The sequence below is a fragment of the Calliopsis andreniformis genome, chromosome 9 (assembly GCF_051401765.1).
Source record: "Calliopsis andreniformis isolate RMS-2024a chromosome 9, iyCalAndr_principal, whole genome shotgun sequence".
Classification (NCBI taxonomy): Eukaryota; Metazoa; Arthropoda; class Insecta; order Hymenoptera; family Andrenidae; genus Calliopsis; species Calliopsis andreniformis.
This window is the reverse complement of record NC_135070.1, coordinates 20,472,530-20,494,621: the sequence shown is the minus strand read 5'-3', so window position 1 is coordinate 20,494,621 and position 22,092 is coordinate 20,472,530. Positions and strand designations below refer to the sequence as shown.

Here is a 22,092-nt window from a genome sequence, read left to right as displayed (position 1 = left end):
ACAATTCTGCGAATTCCAAGAATTCGAAAATGCAGAATAATCATCGGCACGAGATGGTAAAATAGAAATAGAGGTAACACCAAAGGAAACCGAGAAAAATTTTCCACGAAAATCGTTCAGCCTCCAGATTTAATCCTGAGAGGAATGCACACCTCTTCTAACCAGTTTCGCGATACACAGGGTACGTAATGAACGCCCAGAGTATTACAAAAAAGAACCGCCGTGGCCCGCTACGATGTTCCCTTCTTCTGACTAAGATCATTTATCTTCGGCGAAACATTTGTTTCCTGATCGCTCTGACACGAGATGCCGAGATGCTGTTCTGAAACCTTTGGCATCTGATCCAATGAAAAATACTCGACAGTTCAATTTCTAAAGGATACTATCGCTGCGATTTCTCTAATTTGAATAAAAAACCGAATAGATCAAGTGTCGCCCGGAACCGATTAATTCCCCGTATTTACGTTCTACCTGCAGGGTCCCGTTACTCGCGCAAGCACGCGCTTTCGTCCAAGATTTTTGCACAATTACCCGCATCTGTTGCGTAGTCAATCGGCCGTTCCGTTGGCGAGTGTCGCTTCCGCGATTTCCTTCGCGGAAAAATCCGTTTCCCTTTCGCAACGGTACCACCAAAACAAGAAAATAACTGGAGAAGACGCGCAGGTGTAAAACGCGCGCTCCTGGGCAGTTTCGACGGGCGGCTGCACAGGTAGACACGGTCCGCTGAAGAGACTGCAGACGGAGGAAGCGGGCGAAGGAGAGAAAGAGGCGAGGAGAAGCTGGATGTGACGCGGAGCCGCGAGTTGGGACGAAGATTTGGGAAGATCGGAGTCCCGAAAGCGTCGAAAGGTAGGTCGAGGTAGAGCTGCCCATTCGAGATGCTGAGGGAAGAGGGAACAAGAGACGGAGAAAGGGGCGAACGAAAAAGGGATGGAGAGAGAAATTTCGATGAAGAGAGGGGGGAACAGGAGTTGAGTGGACGTGCGAGCTCAGCATGGTGGAAGCGAGCCACGAAGACGTGACGTATATACTCCAGAAGAGCGAGGTATAGTGCACCATGGTGTAGCATGGCATAGTTAAAGTGGGAGAAACCGTGTATGACCGTCCTCACCGTAAGCCAGTCCCGTGTGAACGACCGTGAAGCGAACCTCGAACGAAACACGATCGAGCATTGAAGGTTTTCGTTCCTTCTACGAGAAACAAGTTCCTTCTTCTGGTCACGGTTTTACCGAATGAAATCGTCTGACCAGCTCGCGTCCTCGGTGCTACAGAAATTTGGCGAGAAAGTCTGGTGGTCCTGTCTGCAGATGGTAATTCGGTGCTAAGTCGAAGATCAAACTTCCTATAGATTGGTGCGATTGAACATCGGTGTGATTTTGTGATACAAGTTAAACGTGATTCGCGCCAACTATTGTGAATTATGCAGAAGAAATCGAGAAATTAAAATATGTAGAATAACGTTTATTTAGCAAGGGAAAAGAAGCCGAGCTGTCGGCAGGGAAACGAAGCCCTGCGTCCAGGTTGAACGTTTCGAAATTTCAGCTTCAAGTGAAACTTCCTGGTCAAATAAGGACACAGGACGTATCTCCGTGTGACGTCTGCCCGCATTGAAGCCACGGTGATACACCAGGAACCTGGTAGAAAGTCTTAACAGGGAAAATTGTGGCGCGAGGTTTTGGAAACTAAGAAACAGGTGACGAATATTGTTGGGAATAGCCTACCGAAAAGCTGACGCGTACACCGGACCTAACCGTGGCCAAGTAGGTCAACCGGCGTGCGCGAGAGTGCGAGACCGAATAAAAGAGGAGAAAAAACGCATCGGAGGGGAAGGATAGGACGAGCAAAGGAAAGAATGACGGGCCGGGGGCATCAATGTTTCCACGATGCTCGACGTTTTTACTTGGCATAGGTTTGCAATCCAAAATGGCGGCGAGCGGCTGGTATCGTGGCACGTTTCGCAACGATAACGACTGGTCCAGCTACTGGCACTCCTGAGGAAATCCTTTACCGTGTCCTTGACATTAGGCTTGACCTTGATCGGGAAGAGTAACCGCGGCTCACCGTTCGACCGCAATCCGTGCAGGGATCGAGGATGCCAGGACACACGGGGCCGAGGGTCCTCGTGACCTTGTCGATCCTGATACTCGCAGGTAAGTCCACAGGCGATCCTGATTTCGATCCACTTTCCGAACTGGCTTGGATAGGGACCAGGTGGCGTATCGAGATTAAATGGGAAAGTTTGAGGTGGAGACGCTTGTTTAGAGAGAATCTAGATTATCCGCAGGTCGTTTATCGTGTTTGAGAATACACGAGTAAGCCATCCATGTTGAGAGGTAATTTGGAATTCCGATCAAGATGACTCGAGGCACGCTTTCTACGCCGTTTCGCGTGTTCCACTGATGCTAATGATCATCGCGAATATTTTTATGGAAGACTCAAGGTTGGATTAGCTTTTAGCCTCGGCGATTGTTAGTTACCCAGGAGAGAATGCGAATATTCAACCGGTTAACGTGTGAACCTGTCCGATGAGCTTTTAAAGCAGCCACGTGCGGTTCAATGCTGAACCGGTATCTTGACCCCTGTCGAAAACTCCATGTCGTTCAAGGCTGCAGGTCGTCGAGATAAAAGGCAATATCCTGAGGTTTTGATTCAGCTACCAACGATAATGGCATCGTCAAGTACACGATGCTACAACTTTGTAATTCTGCGAAATATTCCCAATTATTTTTCTTCCGTGCATCCCACGATGCAGGTCGACTTCGCAGGATCATTGCAAAGTTTGAGTAATTGACTTTTCGTAATTGCAGTGGGAAATGACAACCGGTGATGATTTATTATTTCTGTGAAAGGGGTACGTAAGTAGGAACATATCCGGTTCCGGATAATTCGCGGCGCAGACGCTGCTGATAAACATAAATGATTCACAATCGCTATGAGAATCTTGTAAATGCAAGGTAAAGTTATAGCTAGATAGTCGATCGTGGAAAGATGAAAAAAAAGTTCATCGACCCGTCCATGGACGGTTGATCCTCGCGTATAAATTATTTAAAGGTACAGTAAAGCTTGCGGCAATTAGCTTCATTCGCTCGTGCGAAGACCATTGAGTCCCCACCGAGCAAAAAAAAGAGATAATTAAATATTCAGACACTATAGAGAATAGAAGCTACTGGAGAAAATTTCTATACGTAAAACGAAATATACCTACACGTCACAGAGGCGAGTTTAAGAAACGGCAGAGGAGAAAGCTGCAAGCATGACCGCGCACTCGTGTCCTGGCACGTATGTGTATCCAACATTTTCACACCTTGGACTTAAAAAGTCAGCGGAAGAGTGATAATACATACGTTCGTAGTTTGCAAATGCGATCGAAAGCATTTTGGCTAGCAGGAAAAAAAATTAACCGCAAAAAATTGAAAACTTTTACTTCGAAAGTAACTACAATAGTTGTTGAACAGTCATCGAAGAGAACCACCTCCGAATTTAGACTCAACCGGTCCAGGTGGCATATGCAAATGAAGCATTTCGCAGTCTAGGCGAGGTCCAATAGTCAAGGTCCTCGAGTCATCGACCAGCAGGAGCCCATACACCTCTCAAGAGTTTTTTTCCTTAATTTCATCTGCGATATCGACTACTCGTTTACGTAACTACCGGAATTTACATGCGGTGCGTAACGTCTCACCGTCGACGCGGGTTAAAACACAAAGAAACAGATCCGGCAGGGAGTTTCGTCACTCGACTTTCGCCTAACCACGCTAGTCGTGAAAGTGTCACGAAATCGCTTCGTATGCGACAGAACGGAAAGTCCACTGGCTCATCGTTGGAGATTTCGTTTCTTCAAGGAGCAAGCGCACTTTTCCTGAAAGTATTCGCCATGAAGAAGGTAGAACTCGAACCAGACACCTGTCGAATCTCGCGGAGGGGCGACCGAATGTCGCGTTCGCTGGCGAAAAGAATAAATATTGGGCTGGAATGGTGTACCGTTAACTCTGCCGTTACCGCCTCGAGAGACGGCGCATAGCTCGGTCTACGCTTCCACGGATAAACCCCTTCGACGTTTCTTTCTTCTTGCCTTAGAGTCGTCCTGTATGACAGAATTGCGTCACAGGGTCGAACGTCGCTCCAGGCAGTCTTCAGCGAACATTCACACATTTAGGAATTTTTAGAAACTTCTATCATTGGTACGCCTTTCCTGCAGGATAGTTTACGACCATTTCACGCCACTCGCAGTATCACCTTCATCGATCTTCCTTTTGCTCGTGTAATCGATCGGCGGTGAATGAACAAAGCAGCGGTGAACCGCGAGCACCAGGGGTGTTCTGATAATTGAAAACGGGGAGCAATTAAAGTAATTGATGAAAAGGGGAGGGAACGAAGGTCATTAATCGCGTGCACGCGAGGTTCCATTAGCTAGAGTCCAGTGTTAAATATTATCAGAGTATACGTATCTCGCAAGGCAATCGAAGGTGGTATCTAGAACCGGTAATATTTTTTACGGATGCCTTATATATAAGACAGAACTGTGTTACCTCGTTACCTCGTGAGGCACAGACTGTGTTTACCGCGAACTTGAAGTCTCGCGACTCTCCTGTATTCTCGAAGTTGCTCATCTGTGAAGCGGTGAATAGTTCTCCTTTGGAGGGAAAAATGTCTTGACGCTTGAGCAACTCCTGGCTCGAGTAAAGCACGCAGCGAGGCACCAGGAAACTTCAAAATCTTCCACAATTAATTGCTTAGCTGGTGCTCGCTCCTAAAGGATGGGATTGGATTGATTAATCCCTGGAACGCGCATCGTTGATTATTTTAACCGACGATCGCTCGTTAATCCCTGACAGATGAGAATCTTGGCCTCCTGAATGATTCACTACACTCGAAGATTCGAGCTTGACCAACAGGCTGCATTCCGCTCGTCGCGACAGGATCAACCATGCAATTCACCTACATTCTCACGGCATCCCTATCCAATGCTCTCACGTTGGGAAGGTTACGCTGTTGGCGAACCACCGTTACTTGTTCGCAGCATGCAGCCAGCGTTTATAATTATTATTTATACGTTGCCGTCAACGCTACCACCGATCTAAATAGGAAACGAAAGTCCTCGGTAACGAACGTTCTAAGTTCTAACTGCGTGTCTACCGATAGAATCTATCGAGTGGAACGTGATTCTCCTGTAGACATGAAGTCTCGACAACGCAGTCGGTTAATTACTGGCTATAGCAGGTGACAAATTCCTTCGACGATAAAATAAGAGAAATTCTGAACACGAACAAGATGTAGTTATACGGTACTTGCAATAGAACTTATCATCGGTTGTGTCACGCTGGTCTAGATACTAACAACTGTGTAATTTCCTTGGATTCTCACGCTGGATCGTAACTCTGTCCTGCTGAGCTCGTAATGCATATCGCGCAAATGAACTTCAGTACTTGACGATCTAATGCTAGCTACAACCGAAACCGTAATAATCTTGACGGCGATAATGGAGCGTCCTGTTCTAAAACAATGCCTAGGCGTTGCCATAATGGCGGAGGGAAAATTGAATTAATTGGCGCGTGTACCAAGAGGATAACTGTAGTTTCGTTCGAGCAGAGCGATTTGAATTTCTTCAGGGAAAATGATTGAAGGTGTTTGATGAACACTTGAGAAGTTTTTTAGATGGTTGGCCAGTTCTTGACGATCTCGAAAGGTTTTATCTAGGAGGATCGTGGAGGGAAGATCGAGAGCATGATGCTCGTTGGGTAGAACGAAGCTGCGCAGCAGTTGGTTTAATTACAACCGCGAGCGGGCAGCGGTTCGAAAATCGTGTCGCTTCGCACGGCTCTTAATGAGCAATTAGCGAGATGGACCGTCAAGCTGGTTGGGATTTAAGAAAAAAGTCTCAGATGATCAGCGAGATTTTTGCGATATGTCAAGAATCGACAGTTTCTGGCTGCAGGTGATCGAAAAGTCGAATCAAGACTCTAAAGACGCTAATGTGTTTCTCGGTTCAGCTATTCACTGTTTCGCTGATGAATAATTAATTACCCCAGAGCAGTACGTAGATTCAACGAACTATAAACATTAATTGCAGAAAAATTACTCGTTCCTTCCTCTAGGAGACATTAATCTAGGGAAATACTAATTAAAGCACTTATTCTTTGCTGCTCGTAAATATCTGTGAAATCGATTTGACGATTAAAGCTAGAAGAAATTTTTGTTATTTCGATAAGAAGGGAAATTGTCTTGAGGTAATGAACGACTTCAAATAATCGTTGTAAGATGGTGAAAGGTCTAAAAAGAAGGAAAAAGTAGAGGAAAATGCTATACTATACAGGTGCACTTTCTAAGAAACAAAGCTTGACGTGCAGCCGTTCAAGGATTGCGACTTTCGACAAAATCGAAGCGTCACGGTGGTGGAGAAAACTTGTATGGCGTATGATCGAAACGATTAATTATCTCGGTTAGTATTCCACATTTTCACGCTGATATTCAGGACACCAATCGTTACTATCTATATGCGGCGATCTATCCGTCGGTCTGCAATTGCAGTTTCACTCAAATTGCTTCGCGCATCGCTGAATTGTTGCATGAAAAGCCCCCATTGTTTCTGTCCCGTCTGCCGCGCAATTTCAATACTGGACACTGCTTGAACGCGATCGTGAATCGCCAGCCACGATAAAAGCGATATCGGGGTATAATAGCGAGACCCCTGATCGCGTGATAAATGGCGATTCGCGAATGAAAATCGAAGAGAGCTCCGGACTGGTGGATAATTGGTTTCTGACGAAAGCGAGGTGTTCGATGCCGACCATCTTTTTTCTGCGACGAAAAGGCGGAAGGTGTGACGGAACGAGAATGCAAAAGAATAAAGGAGCAGTGAGGGGAGAGAGAGGAGGATGGAACGTAGTAATTTCATACGCGTCACGTCCACGATTGGTCAAACCACTCGATATACCGGCCTCGAGAATGTCAACCGTTCGAGTACCGTTCTCCTTGCCGATCGACCGTGGATCTTCTCTAGTTTTTGTGACTCTCCATCGCGACCCTTCCATGGTTATCGACAACACAACATTTCTTGCGACTACCACGATGATTTCAAGCTCGTCCGATAGATACACGCCACTCCTTCCGATGCTTCCCCAAGCCTACTATTCGAAAAGAACAGGTGCACACTTTTGATCGATGGGGAAAAATGAACGAAGGTGCAAAAAGTCGCTCGAAAGTACCGTTCCAGGCGAAACTGCTTTTGGCATTTACGAATCGAGTGCTTCTCACGTAGATGAGACTCTCATTAACCGTGATATAATTAAGTGTCTTGTTTTCAGAGCATATACATTTTTCTGTGCACGTAGAAGAAGCACTCCATAGGCATAGGTGTAATTTTATGGAAATTAGAAGCGCTTTCACAGAAAATTAGAAGCGTAAAAGACAGCAATGAAAATGACTGTTTAACTATGTGCAGGTGTGTTGGCTATCCAAAACGATCCAACGTCCTCTCGCTCCTCCAAGGAGGACGTGATTCTCAGTGCCAGCGCGTACATGGGACCGGAAAGGACGTCCAGCGTGTTCCACCGTGATGGATCGCCGACGTTCCAGAGAACCGTGCCGGCGTTTCAATTGGAGAGCTCGAAGAGCATCGATAATTTCGATAAGAACGATGTGAGGTTCGAGGACGAAGACACTGGCCTCGACGAGGCTATCGACGAGTTGACTTCGTCGAAGCACGTCGACCAAATTGATGGAAACAATATAGAAGTAAAGCCGGGCGAATATTACCAGTAAGTCAGTCAATCTTCCAATAGAAGTCGATAATAATTGGATGAGTTGTTGGGAAAGTGAACGAAGAGGGTTTTCCTCTGTGTTTGTTAACAGCATAGCGCCCACAACGAGCCAATCCATGTCGGGGGAAGGACAAGGGGCTCCGCAGAGACCAAAACTCTTGTCGGAGCCCCATCACCTGGCTGGAGTGTCGAATCAACGAGCACATTATCTGCAAGCGATAGATCAACAAAGACAAGCTCGTCAAGAGACGCCGAGGATCTATAGCGATCATGCTCCGCCTCCCATTCTGCAGACTGCCTCGCCAGGACAACGTCAAGCGAATCCTGACATACAGGACATCATCACGGGCATCGTCAAGCTGCTCAATGGGAACGTAAATGTCGCCGCCCATACCGTGAGACCTCTCAAGCCCATTCAAGCCACCAGGTAAATTATTTGCTCCAACGGTCACATCATCCATTGTAAGAGGAATTTGTATTACAAGGCGTTTTCTTGTTTTACAGAATTAATAACAGAGGTCCTCCGAGAATTTCTGACGTTCCACCATTACCACCTGATTTCGATACGCCTGGAATGAACCCACCCCCACCTCCTGATCAACCTTATCCGTTTGAGAAGCCACCTGCTCCCGATAGGCCTGTAGTTAACCAATTGCCACCAGAAAGGCCTATCAGACCTTTTGTAAATGGAGTTCCCTTGCCCGAACAGATCGTGCCACAGGGAAATCGGCCATGGACATGGAATCGGCCAGGTATTGTATCAGAACGTGGTTAATAATTTTTATAATACTTCGTTTTTCTTGAATGTTATCACTGATGGCCATGTCTGATATCTAGGAGGAAACAGACGGCCAGTTCCACCGTATAAACCCCTGCCACCCTCGCTGGATTCCAGTTTCCACCGAGAGAAAGATCCAGATGAGAAACACTCGGATAAACATCATTTCGATTCGAAACCCGAGACTCAGGAAACAGAGGAATCCTCTACGAAAAAGGAAGACATCGATCAGAATGAAACTACTGTTAATAATCTGGAGAATGTAACCAAGAACCACGATGAAGGTGGAACCACGAAGAATGATAAAACTACGGTGAGCCCGTCGAAGAAACCGGAGCTTGAAGATTCGAAAAAGGAGAATAATAAGCATCAGTCTCCATCTAAAGAAAATAAGTTAAATAATGAGAAAACGAGTGGATTCAATGCTAGCAAATCTAATCAAACAAACGATGATCAGCCAAAGCCTGTCATACCATTGGAAATCAAGCCTACGAAATCTTCAAAGATTGGTACTTCTCGAGACTCCACTTCCACTAGCAGTTCGACTATTTCCAAATCGTCGACGAAATCCTTCTCCACTTCCACGTTAAATATCGAGACCAGTTCGTCAGTGCACGTGATTGAACCTACGACGACTAAATCGGTCATTCAGGCGACTGCCATTCCTTCTGGTAACAATGTGAATAATTCTTCGAGTGCATCGAACACAACGGCTTTGGAGCCGAGCAGATCGCCCGATTATGAAAGTTCGACGAGCACATCGAGCCTCGCAACCCCAACAGAAAGCCTGCCTTCAATGTTCACGAAAGTCACATCAACCACGGAGAAAAGTATCGTTCATACTCCTGTCGCCAACACGTTCACGAAGAATTCAGGTAGGAAGTTTGCTGAAACGCACGCTCCGTGAGTTTTTTCATTCGATAAAACGATAATGTCGCATTCAGTCTATAATGAAGTATTCCCGTGGCCTTCGCGAATAAGTATGCTCAATTAAGTTCCTTTGTACACCCGGTAAAGCTGGCTATGCTCAATTAATCTCCTTTGTAGCCCCCACGGATCGCTATGCTTACCGACCCCGGCCTGGAATTGTCCTTGACGATACCTTAGATTACACAGGACCTCAAGGACTGGCCACCCAACGACCTTACGCACCACCGAGACATCCACCTCTTGGTGATATTTTTGATGTCACGGTCTCGGCTGTCCAAGGCCCTGGCGGTGGAGGCTCTGGTAACCAATAGCCCGTTTAACTGTACGATATTTGCATGAACAGACTTCTATATTCTCTCTTCCTTTAATTAGGAGAAGGCGTTAGAGTACCAGTTAACGCAGGAAACGCAGAGGTGATCTTAACTTCCGCGGTTGAGGGTCAAGGATTCGTCAGCATCGACGGAAAAAGAACGTACCTCCATCTTTTTGAAAACTCAGATCGAACTTCCACCCACGTGCAAGCTCAGCCTCAACCGACTAGAACGCAACCTCCACCCATCGTTGGCACAGGGTTCGTTTCCTTAAGGATATAAATTCACTTTAGTTCTTCGACAACCTCATGACTGTAATATGTTTTATGCAGATTTGCAGTTGCGCAACCTGATTCTCCAACCGCAAGTCCAAGACCCACTGGACCCATTCGAAGACCAACATTCCCTAGAAGACCCACTCAACCACCGGTCAGAATCGATACTTGCATCGTTGGTGACACAAGCACGTGCGATATCAGTCAACACGAAGCGTGTGCCACAATTCAAGGAGTGTCTGCCTGTCACTGTAAGCCAGGATATGCCAGGCTGCAGCACTCTTTGCCGTGTAAAAGTTCGTAAAATATCAAATCTATAATAAGCAGAGTTTCACACTGATCATTTGTACTAACTTGGAAATTTCTATTGGTAGAAATTGTCAGTATTGTGGTATCGATCAGGGTGGACAAAATTTACGATAAAAGGGTCGTATGGGATCGAGGATTCACCGACAGAGATTCTGAAGCGTATCAGACACTAGCGTACGAAGCAAATCGAGCTGTGAGTGAAATCTACTTCTGATTATATTAAAAAATTGTAAGAAATTTATGACAATTTTTTATTCGTTTTCTTAGATCGAATCTGCCATGTCGATGACACCATTTTCGGATGAGTACATGGGTTCCTCGATAAATGCCGTCTACCAGGGAGATGTGAGTCAAGGACAAGGGGGTGTCTTCGTCAATGCAACCTTGAAACTCACTCACGAGCCGAGGACAATTAGACCGAGTTTAGCAGGCGAACTGCAGAGGCATCTACTTGGTGTTATTCATAGGAGAAGCAATAATATAGGGAACAGTGCACTTTATGTAGACAGTCCACCTGGATCCATATCAAATTTGCAAGGTCAGACATAAAAAAAATTAGAAAAAATCTTTCATCCCTGATCACTGATTCATTGTATATTTCATACTACAGATTTGGACGAGTGTGCATCGTCAGAATTAAATGACTGCCACTCTTCAGCAACCTGCACAAATAATTGGGGTGGATTCACTTGCTCCTGCAACCCAGGTTTGAAGGATCCTCACAAGGATAATCTAAACGAGTCAGGAAGGACCTGCATTTCCTGTCCGTCGACTTACTGTAACAATCGCGGGTCGTGCTCTTATCAGGGCGATCAAATGCAGTGCACGTAAGTAAACGAAATTGTATAATTCAGAAAAAATGTGACATTTTCAAAACGATTGTTCATTTTATACAGGTGCACTGGTAATTACTATGGCGCTCAATGCGAGGTTGATGGAGAGGTCTTGGGCGTAGCAATAGGAGCGTCAGTAGCAGCTTTAATAATCATAGTTTTAACACTTGTATGCCTGGTTATGTGGAGGTGAATATTTTTCCTGAATTTATTCGCTTGATTAATAAAATTTCTTGAAAAATTACTCTAAACCTGTCTTGCAGCCGGAGGTGGTCACGTGAACAAAAATCAGTTGGCTCACCGGTTTATGGGTACATTCAGGGTGGCATCCCTGGTACCCTTCCTGGAACTTTGGCGAGAGTTGGTTCCGTAGGCACTTTGGCTTCCGTAAAGCAGGGGCCGCCGACTAATTTGCCACCGTACATGTGGGCACATTTTGGCGACCACATGGCAACTGCCAACGTCTACGCGGTAAGTCACCACCCTCTTATTTTTTATAGAGTTATCTCTTGAATTTGCTTCGAACATGCGTCACGTTTTTATTTGATTTCAGACTGAGCCGATGGGCCCGACACGGCCAAGTTCAGCCGTGTTCGGATATCCACCTATCAACGTCCATGGAACGTTACCACCAGTGCCGCTGCCAAGACTACAGGCTCCTTTGAGACCAAGACAGAGACACCAACCTGATCCAGATAGCTCGGACTCCGAGCCACAGGATAAAGACAGGGCCGATTTGATCCCACAGCATAGTGGTTTCCATGTTCCCAGGCCAAAGTCCCGATCATCCCTGGCGGTGAGTATCACTATCCCTCTCACTTTCGTCTTCAGGTAGCCGAGAGGTGTATCAAGGCTTTTCTGTTTTCAGAATCAAAGCGGAATCTACAATGACGTGGAGTATGACCAGGGTGACGTGCACCATTTATCAAAAAATAATATTCCCATGTCTACCTATAGACCGTACTATCGTACGTGAGGCTCAGACAAATGTTAGTTCAGCTATATCCTAACAAAGACAGTGATTAGAAAAGTGTGACTTATATTAATTACTACAACGAACGAAAAAGAACTGAAAACGCGATTCATAGAAGAGAAGATGGAAAAATGAATGTAATTGTAACACCTGTGCTCATTTATGTTACTATTTTCCAATATTTTTTATACGAAAGTTTCTACGATTCGTGTCTGTATAAGTCAACTTCAGCATTACTTATTTTTTAGTTACGTACTCGTTATTACATAGATATTTATTACTCTAGTATTATTTTTGAGAAAATGTATTTTTAACAACCCCTGAAAAAATAGTTAGGCTGTTTTATAAGATCCTATCAAACGAAGGTGCATACTGAACAATTAGTATCTAATACAATTGCTCCTTTGAATTATTAGTTAGTTTAATACTCGCATTACGGATTACTATTTATACTGTATGGTTTAACTATAAGTATTGACGAAAGGGTGATGCAATCTGACACAAAGAGGACTTGCAATTCTGCCGAAAGAATATTAATTATCTTTTTTATGTGTCACGTTGTGATCACCATGTTTTCGACAGTTATTGTCAAACTGACGAACGATGCAATAATTTTTTATGTAATATTACTCATGTTGTCCTTGCATATTACGAATCGAAAACGCAAAAATTCAAGGGCAGTATAGAAGTCACTCGGCGCGTGCATCGCGTTGCAGGGTGTGAGACATAATTCATCATATAACTTCTGTAATTGTACATTATATATATTTTTGCAAATCGAATACAATATACATTTGAAAATTCATGCGCATCGTCGCTTTCCTTTTAATTCTCTGATGCCTATGATACGATACATCTCAACAGTGTACAACCAGATCGAACAAACGCCGAAAATACTGTGCGCGTAATGAGCAAAACGTTTAAACGCGTATTGGTAAGAAACATTAAATATCTGGTATATGTCGAACGTAGCGTAGAAAGTCGATTGTGCGGAAGGAAGTATCGATACGTGCTTAAATAAATATGTCCATCGAACGAAACTACATCGCATCGATTTAAACTTTTCGGTCTTAAAAGGAAAAACGAAACAACAAACTGGAACTTTAACTTCGATTACCACATGGAAGTATTTTATGTATTTTATGTATTTTTTTCTTTTTTTCATTTATCTTTAATGTATTAAGGATAGAACATGGCAGCCGTTTGAGGAAGAGGAGAAAGGACCTTAGAATACGTGATAATGTTTTCTTTAAAGACCGAGAAGTACATTCACAATATTCCAAGCTATGAAAAACGTAGTGCGCATCCATTCATCAATAATTAACTTATCGTAGATTCGAAAGACGAAGTTAAATTCTTCTCTTTTTATAATAATTTGACTGTGAACATGTGAATATCGTGATGAAAGATTTGTAACTCTCAAATCGTATCGTAAGTGTATATCGCTGAATGACAATGATAAGAGAATAATGTCACCGAACGTCGACAAATATAGAGATATATATATATATATATATATGTTTGTATATATATATGTATACGTATATATTATATAAAACATTGTATAATTCAACATTTTCGACTAAACTCTCTTATCGGCGTATCGAAATTGATACAATATAATTAAATATATCAATATAATAAATATGAAATATTGATAAATATATACATACATGTATATGTATATAATATACTATGTATATATATAATATAGTAATAATAATCATCATCGCTATGATAATATAATTTCCTCTGATATATTTAGTAATATCCTGAACGATAGAGAGAGATTAGATCTTTTTTCCACTTTTTTTTCTTGTTTAACCTGGTAATCGAAGACATTACACGCTAAAAAGATCGGTCCCGGGTTTTCCACATACGATAAATGACGTCGGTGTTCGTGTAAAAGCGACGAGAAACTGTTCCGTGTTACTGATCCATCGCACTCAACATTAGAACGATTTCCGATGACTAGGTGTTAGAAAGTCGCGAACACGGCTACTTACGAGTACGTATGCGCTTAGTACATGATATACGCGTGAACTGGAGAGAAACGTATGTCGATGACAAAGATAAAGAGAATTAGTGAAAGATTCTGGAAGGCAAAGAGTGGACGAACTCTTAAACTATCGATACGACCGTCGGCTCGTCCACTTCTGATGATTATATCCATTTTTCATCGCGATTCGACGAGCCAGCAGCCCGATTGCGTTCGCTTGTCGAGCAACTTTTTCCTACAGCGAGTCGTTCCACGTTACACCAGAACGAAATGCAACAGGTCAACGACAGCGAATTATTTTTTAAGGAATCGAGAAGATTCCAGTGAATACGCATGATTCTGAAATATTAAATGAAAATTACGTGACACGTCATCTTTCCTGGATCTAGAGAAACTGTTTGATCAGCATGGTGATAACGCATTGACAACTGTACACGCATGGAGGGTAAGTGTCTCAGAATGCCATAAACATCGCTCTCTTAAGTGGAAGATCAAAGAATTCAAAATTTTCGTTGTCAGGATTATGTAGTCGAAATACGCACGTATTCGTTGACACTGAGATCATTTTTCGATGTTGACAATTTGGTCATAGGGATTCGTAACCTCGTGTAAATTCGTATTCGATTTCTTCTGATCCAACAAGACCCGACCTGATTCGTGTCGACAGGCGAACGCACGGTTGTCAAGAATCAATCTTTAGTACAAACAGTAGACAAGTATAGCGTAGGTATTCAAAGTAGAAAGTGTAAAGTATCACAAGAATTACAATAATTGTAATAATTACGTTATCTCGCAAAGATCAAGTTCTTGCCCTTACTATACCTATCGATTACACAATAATAATAAGCGCTTTAGACGCGCCCGGTGTCTCGAACGCGCTAATATGAATAATTATGCGTCTTCGAAGGCGATTATTTCCCTTCGAGCTTGGAAATTGTCCGTAAATACGATCAGTCTTTGACACAATAATTATAACGATACAATACCATCGATAGAGCAAAGCCGTGATAAAGATTAACGAGTTTATCGGTAAAATGTACGAAGACGAGGACACTTATAAACCACGACTCAAAACTTGGAATACGGTCGATCGTAACGTGTAGCACAGAACGGAGACTAGGGTCTCCGCAAGGCTCTGCAAAAACGACTTTTCAAAAAGACGGAAAAGAAACACTTCAGCGTATCCTAGATATACATATACATATATAACGGGCAAATACTTTGTCGAGATTAGTTGGAAAGAGAATAGCACAGCACAATTATTATTCGCGCGCAATAAAGTCGAATTTGCTTATCGACACACGTAAATAACACGATCCATCTGTTTTTCGCTACCGATAGACCTAAGTTTTGATTCAAAATGGAGTGTGAACATTTTTGAAATGCGTTGCACTGGAACCGAAGCGTTCAACGATAACCTCGCAATGAAACTCTATCAAAGGCAAGAACAAGGCACGCAAAAGTGACAAATAAAAGTCAAATGCCGTAACTGTTCAACGAGAACAGTCCGAAATCAGGAACGTGTAGGAAAGAATGAATCGGTTCCAGTAAGATCTTTGCTGACAGAAACGCAAGCGCGATTTTGAACGTTTAGCCACGATTAAGTAACAAGTCTTATCATCAAATTTTGACCCAATAAGTTCAGCTCGCAAGAGGTACATGCACCTACCAATTCCTTTAGGCCATACAATTGATTTTGACTTGATTGGAAATCGAAGCAAACGATCGTTACCCTGCAGAACTTACTCAACGGTTCTCTTAAGTCGGTGTTGGTTGTGGCTGAGGCGTGCGAGGGGCCGTTGCGTTTGCGATCGGCCTATGAAATCGATCGAATAATTGCTCTAAAGTCAACACCACCCCGAACCCGGTCCCTGGGTCCATGTTAATGAACGAATCCAAGTTATCCTTGCACGCTGGAACGTTCACAAAAAGAAACGTATCTGATAAAAAAGGTATGTTCTCAGTTTTGGGGGTACGAATGTTTGTCAACCCATTTATGTCCAGACACGTGATATTTGGAATTCAGACAGTTACCGCGTCAAATGTTCGTTAATGGAGATAACACGAACGCAAGTTTCCACCCACGGGACGGGTATAAATGGGTTCCCAAGTTTGCTAAACGTACTTGACGTTGAAATTGGCGGATAATCCGGCGGTGTCTTGATCCATGTGCCATCCTCGCGCTTCATGTGATGCCGATCCGACGCGAATTCTCGTAAATATACGCTGGCTGGTACCACTCGGAATCGCCTGTGATGCTCCGGCTGCACCACCTCGTCCGATCTGAACGTTTCCATTGCGTATTTCCAGAAGTGCGTCGGAAATGGCAACACGCTATCTAAATCGTACACGACCGCCCTTTCGTCGGGCGCGTAGATAAGGATTACGTGGAAGTCCTATGAATGTAACAAACAAACACGTTTTGTCCCCAAAGCCGTCATATAGGAAAGCTAGGATGCTTAAACTGAGATGCAGCTACTTCTTGGTGAAACAACGCTGCTGTTTTGTTGTCTAACTAACCCAAACAACGAGCTTATCCTCGTCCTTCCCCGCCCGTTGTCGCCAAAGCGGTACGCTACGCCATGGGTTGCTCACGAAAGCAACATAGCAATGCTGTAATTCCGATCCGTGTCTCGTCGCTACATCCTGACACAGCTTCCATACATTTTCCTCGCTAGAATGATAATAGTATGTTCTCGCTGACGAGCGGTGCTCGAGAAACGGTAGAATACAATTGCGTGCTTGAGCGTAAATATTATGCAATACGGTGCAACTATGAAACCATCCTATGCAAGGATGGTTAGAGAATCTCAGACTATGCGATACGACTCAGAAGGACTTACAGTGGAATTTCAAATAACCTTTTATTAATTATCCATCTGCTACATGTTTGACACTCGTGTTAAATCGGTTAATGAAAAATTTGCGGCACATTTCATCAGAATGTAACAAATCAATTTGCTTTAAATATATCTATTATCTCTTTTTAGCTCGTATCACATATTTTTTAGATGCTCTGTACAAAGTGTAGTTACGTTTGTGTTACGTTTCAGCAAGAGTGCTGCGAAATATGGAACGCAGGTGCATCAGCGAAGGACATTAGCGAAACATATGCGAGGGAATACTAATAGCGGATAAAATATTGTTAAATGTGGATGATAAATTGTACGTCTGGCAAAATGAATGCACAGAAAGCGTTGTGAAAGAACGGATGGAAATGGGGCAACTGGATACGCGCAAGGCGATTAACATGTACGGCTATGTGTGCCTCGTGTGTGTGGAGAAAAAAATCCTGTATACGGTGTCGTGCGAATTATCTGCAGTATGCATGCATTATTAAACTAAGCGAAGGGAACGCGTACGCTTGTATATACAGGCAACGTTGACCGCAGATAACAAGGGTACAATCGCGTAAATTGCACCGTGACAAGCAACAAGGCACAGAAACGCGCGGTACTTTTCAAAGCAAAGCAGACGGTGCACGGTGATTCGTGGGTATTTCATACATTTCAAAGATGGCGGCAGCATATCGCACTGCCGTCTCTGTACCACTGCAACGTATCGATCCATCCACGGTATATACCGCAATACGACACGTTTTATTTGCTCAAATCGATATTTCTCGTACAGCAGAAATGTCGAGAGGATTTTATCTGAGAAGCACTTACCAATAGCAACTCGTATACACGCACTCGGACGCCTTGGGGAAAAGCTGCACCAGCGGCTTCGTGTGCCCGGCCTCACGAGGCTCCACGGCCATTCTTTGTTTACAAACTCGTTTCGTTGGGAACTACACCGACAATTCGACTACTAATTCTAACAGGGCTACGAGGGCCACGGATCGTTAAATCGTCTGCGATCTCTCAGTCGACGAACCGCACACGAACATCGTATCCGATTGGTCGGATCAACCTGATCAGCTTAGCAAAGTCAAAACGAACCCGTACATCCGACCAGTCGGAACAACATTGTTTGACTGACGCTGGCCGCCGTCGCTGCTCTATTGCGGCCTTTCCACGTTCGACTCGACTCGCACCTGGGCCGCTGCAGCGACACGCACGCGCTGAGCTAGTCGATTTAAATCAGTAAACTTACGCTACTAGATACGCATTAAGAAATATATTTTACAAATTGATTCCGGTCGATGCACGCTCGCCATCTGCACGAGATGACGCAAAAACGCGTGGAAATCGGAATAACGCATTTACAAAAAATTCCTTCGTTTCTGATTTTTAACTATCGCTATGAAATCTGGAGATAAACATTTCTGAATGTGAGTCATTCGATTAGGGAAAAATGTACACCTTCCTTCATGAGAGAGATCTCTTTTTATAAGAACTGGGAGATTTCTTGAGATCACATCCTATTTTGTTCATTATCAGTTCAATACCAATATGTATCATTCTCATTACTGTAATAAGGTTCTTAGCGAGCAATTGTCACTTCTATCTGAACTTCAATGTTACTGTATCCTATTTATGTCTTATGCACTACTATTTTAAACATGATCTTGAATATATTAAGGGATTTCTGCGGTTTTCCTTAAATAAATAAATCCCAAGCCCTTACTTACACCATTAATTGCGTTACTCGCGCATCGACGGGGTTTATTCGAAATCGATTAAATGCAACGTATCTAAAATAAGTAAAGCTAAGTCTGACCATGAACTTTGAATATCGCAGAAATACATCACGTGCGTCACAAACAATATGAAAGCACGTTAGCTTGTGGGGTGGAGATTTTTACGTATGTTCGTATGTACTTTGTCCCAGTGACCTCGTCACTGCTGTGCTTTGTGATACACGAGCATCGTGTCGTAATATATTCCCACGGTCTTTTTTGTAGTCGATATCGTAAGAAGAATGGCAATGAACGCTTCCAGAGCTATTCTCAAACCGGGTAGAAGTGTTTTGCTCATATGCGACGTCCAAGAGAAATTTGCTAAGGCTATGTTCGAATTCGACAAAGTCACGCAAAACTCGACAAAATTGGTAAATATCGAAACATCATGTACAACATGATTTTGCAGAGATTTCGCGATTGGGTCATTTTGGGTTTTTTGTATATGGTTTCAAATGTTTAAGAGAATTCAAGGTTAGGTCTAGTTTTTGCAAAGATTAAATTACGTTATTTACACGTGCAGATAAATGCGTTGAAGCTCTTGGAGGTGCCAGTAATAGTATCTGAGCAAAATCCGAAGGCTTTGGGCAAAACAATTTCTACGTTTGACATTTCCAATGCCAAGGGACCGTTTTCAAAGACTCAATTTAGTATGTGCATACCTGAAGTAAGAGTACTACGTAATTATTTTTTTTATGGAATATGTAATTACATTATACTCAAATACCTTCATGTATTTTAGATAAATAAGGAACTGTTTACTATATGTTCTGGTCAAAAACCAGATTCAGTTATTCTCATTGGTCTCGAAACCCATGTATGCGTAGAAAATACTGCAATTGACTTGAGACAAAGTGGATATGAAGTGCATACAGTTGCTGACTGCTGTACTTCGCGTACCCAAGAAGACAGATTATTAGCTTTAGAGGTAAAAAGCAAACAGTATTTACAAGTAGATACAAATTGAATAGATGGATTTAATTAATATTATTTTAACAGAGGATGAGAGAAATAGGATGCCATATAACTACTTCAGAAAATGTCATTTTTAAGTTAATGGCAGATGCAAAGCACAAGGAATTTAAAAATATACAAAATTTGGTAAAGACACCTACATTGTACACAGGTCTTGTGCCTATTTCAAAGATATAAACCATTGTTGGAAACAGTAATATTTTATGGGAACGTATATGGCTGGTTCTGTTCATTTATAGGATTTTTATAGGAGGTATTCGATGGTTAAATCTTGAAATGTCTTGTTATTTGTTATCATTTTTTTTATTAAAATATTAATACTTGCTAGGTAAAGAAGTAATTAAAAAAATAACAAAATATACTTGGGAAATGCAAATAAAGAACTTATTATTTGGTTCCTGTTGAACCAAATCCTCCTTCTCCCCTATCTGTATTATCTAAAGTATCTACTTCCTGAATTTCAGGATACGTAATTTTTTCACAAATCAGTTGAGCCACACGGTCCCCTGGAGCAATTTTAAAGTCCTCATTGCTGTGATTAAATAGTACCACCCCAACATTTCCCCTATATTAAAAAAAAAAAACTACATTTCAATATCTTTGATATAAATGTACATCCACATATGCCCATCCACACAACTTGTCAAGAATAACTCTATCACGCAGAGCCAACATTTATTTCTAACTTCAGACAACTGTATACATTTTTCAACAACTTTAATATTGTAATAAAGACTCACCGATAATCAGCATCAATGACTCCTGCACCTACGTCGATATGGTTTTTCCACGCGAGTCCAGAACGTGGTGCGATTCTCCCATACGTGCCTTCAGGTACTTCGACTTGTAAATCAGTTTTAACCAGTTCTTTACCACGTGCTGGCACGACGTACTCATAAGCACTGTAACAAAGAAGACCGTGATTCATGGCGCTATTTACTTAATGTCTGTTTTACTTGCAAAATAATTGCACATGATAACGTACCTCTTTAAATCGTATCCAGCAGCATATTTCGATCCTTTTATCGGAGCGTGGGCTTTATCAGACAACTTCGCGAATTTCAATGGGGCATTACCATTTAACATTTCCATGATTAATTTGGGAATCCGTTCTACTAGACGTGCGTAAGAAGACTGTGCAAATGACCGGCAACCGGCACATTTTGCACCCCGTTTTACCGCGCTTTTGCTACAGGAAACGATACAATGTGACTCACAAAAGTAAACATTTTCCTCATATTTCTATTTTATATAAAAACAAAATGAATCTGTAGTGCTATATATCCTGCTATATAAATTGTGTATTAATTTTATTGTGATTGGAAATTATAATTTCCATTAAAAATAATCCTATCGTTTCATTTCACAGTAGGAATGAAACATAACGTGCACAGATGGTTCCGAACCGCGAAATTTGAATGTCGTTAGATATTATTTCTATATCGTTTAATATAATAACAGATAATGAAATGTAAAATAAATTGTTTATTATTATAAAAGGCATTTAGAAAATTAGATTTTAATACTTTTTATGCCATAGCTTTTTTACGTATACTGAAGTACACAAAAATTGTATAAAATTGAAAATAATTTTTGAAAAATGAAACATGGAAATTGTAATATTCGATTAAATTTTATAACATTTGTATCTGTCATTTGCGTAATTCTATAATATTTTAGTATTCTCATTCTCTTTTGTTTTTTAAACACAATCTGAACTTGCCATAAAGTTATCGTCTCTTCTACAGTATATCATCCGTTAAACCTTCATATTTTTCAACATATTTTTAGTCGCTTTTATAAGCGTGGAAGTTTCATTACGTGTTTGCGAACCTATGTATTACAGCAATTTATTTACTTTAACTATTATTAAACCCCACCGTAGTTTGCCAAACACGAGATATCATATGATTCATGTGCAAATGTTAGCACACTATTCGTAATAAACTTTATACGTGAAAATTCCAATATTGTCTCTATAAAATAACTCATTTTCTGGGATATTTCACAAATAAATATTATTATAAACATTATACAAAAAACGTTGCGCCGGCGCTACCTATAAAAATCAATACATGTTCCTAACCATTTACAATTAATGTCATTTATTAAGAAAAAAAATTGATGATAATTGGAAATCATACCAGAACAACATGATGAACTTTCTATAGTAACAATTTTGAAAAATAGACAGAAATTGGAAGTACCGCTAGCCCATCAATTCCTAACCTCAAAGAGATGTCAGATGTTTTCCAGATGGCGTTATCGTGACACCTGTTCCGTCTAGCATAGGACAGTTATATAGCGCACGTATCTGTAAAGTTTGTTGAA

The 22,092-nt window shown here is 42.1% G+C and overlaps 3 protein-coding genes across 3 annotated transcripts; 2 read left to right on the top strand and 1 right to left on the bottom strand.

The window, feature by feature from the left end:
- The first annotated feature begins 2,017 nt into the window (after positions 1-2,017).
- Positions 2,018-12,169, top strand: Pwn (calcium-binding EGF-like domain-containing protein pawn). Its single transcript, XM_076384919.1, has 15 exons — positions 2,018-2,150; positions 7,439-7,754; positions 7,849-8,184; positions 8,262-8,509; positions 8,595-9,410; positions 9,583-9,765; positions 9,838-10,036; positions 10,109-10,347; positions 10,426-10,553; positions 10,628-10,898; positions 10,971-11,187; positions 11,257-11,382; positions 11,457-11,664; positions 11,747-11,989; positions 12,062-12,169. Exons 1-15 carry the CDS (start codon positions 2,093-2,095, stop codon positions 12,167-12,169), a joined length of 3,696 nt encoding a protein of 1,231 aa, XP_076241034.1. The 5' UTR covers positions 2,018-2,092.
- Positions 12,170-15,923: 3,754 nt separating this feature from the next.
- Positions 15,924-21,985, bottom strand: LOC143183671 (protein N-terminal glutamine amidohydrolase). Its single transcript, XM_076385336.1, has 6 exons — positions 21,906-21,985; positions 20,747-20,950; positions 20,502-20,663; positions 16,686-16,839; positions 16,291-16,561; positions 15,924-16,078 (listed from the first exon to the last, which is right to left on the bottom strand). Exons 1-6 carry the CDS (start codon positions 21,914-21,916, stop codon positions 15,924-15,926), a joined length of 957 nt encoding a protein of 318 aa, XP_076241451.1. The 5' UTR covers positions 21,917-21,985.
- On the top strand, positions 18,864-20,437 carry LOC143183666 (isochorismatase domain-containing protein 2). The gene is made up of 4 exons (XM_076385327.1): positions 18,864-19,157; positions 19,310-19,453; positions 19,529-19,714; positions 19,786-20,437. The coding sequence occupies exons 1-4, from the start codon at positions 19,029-19,031 to the stop codon at positions 19,936-19,938; spliced, it is 612 nt and encodes a 203-aa protein (XP_076241442.1). The 5' UTR covers positions 18,864-19,028; the 3' UTR covers positions 19,939-20,437.
- Positions 21,986-22,092: the final 107 nt, after the last annotated feature.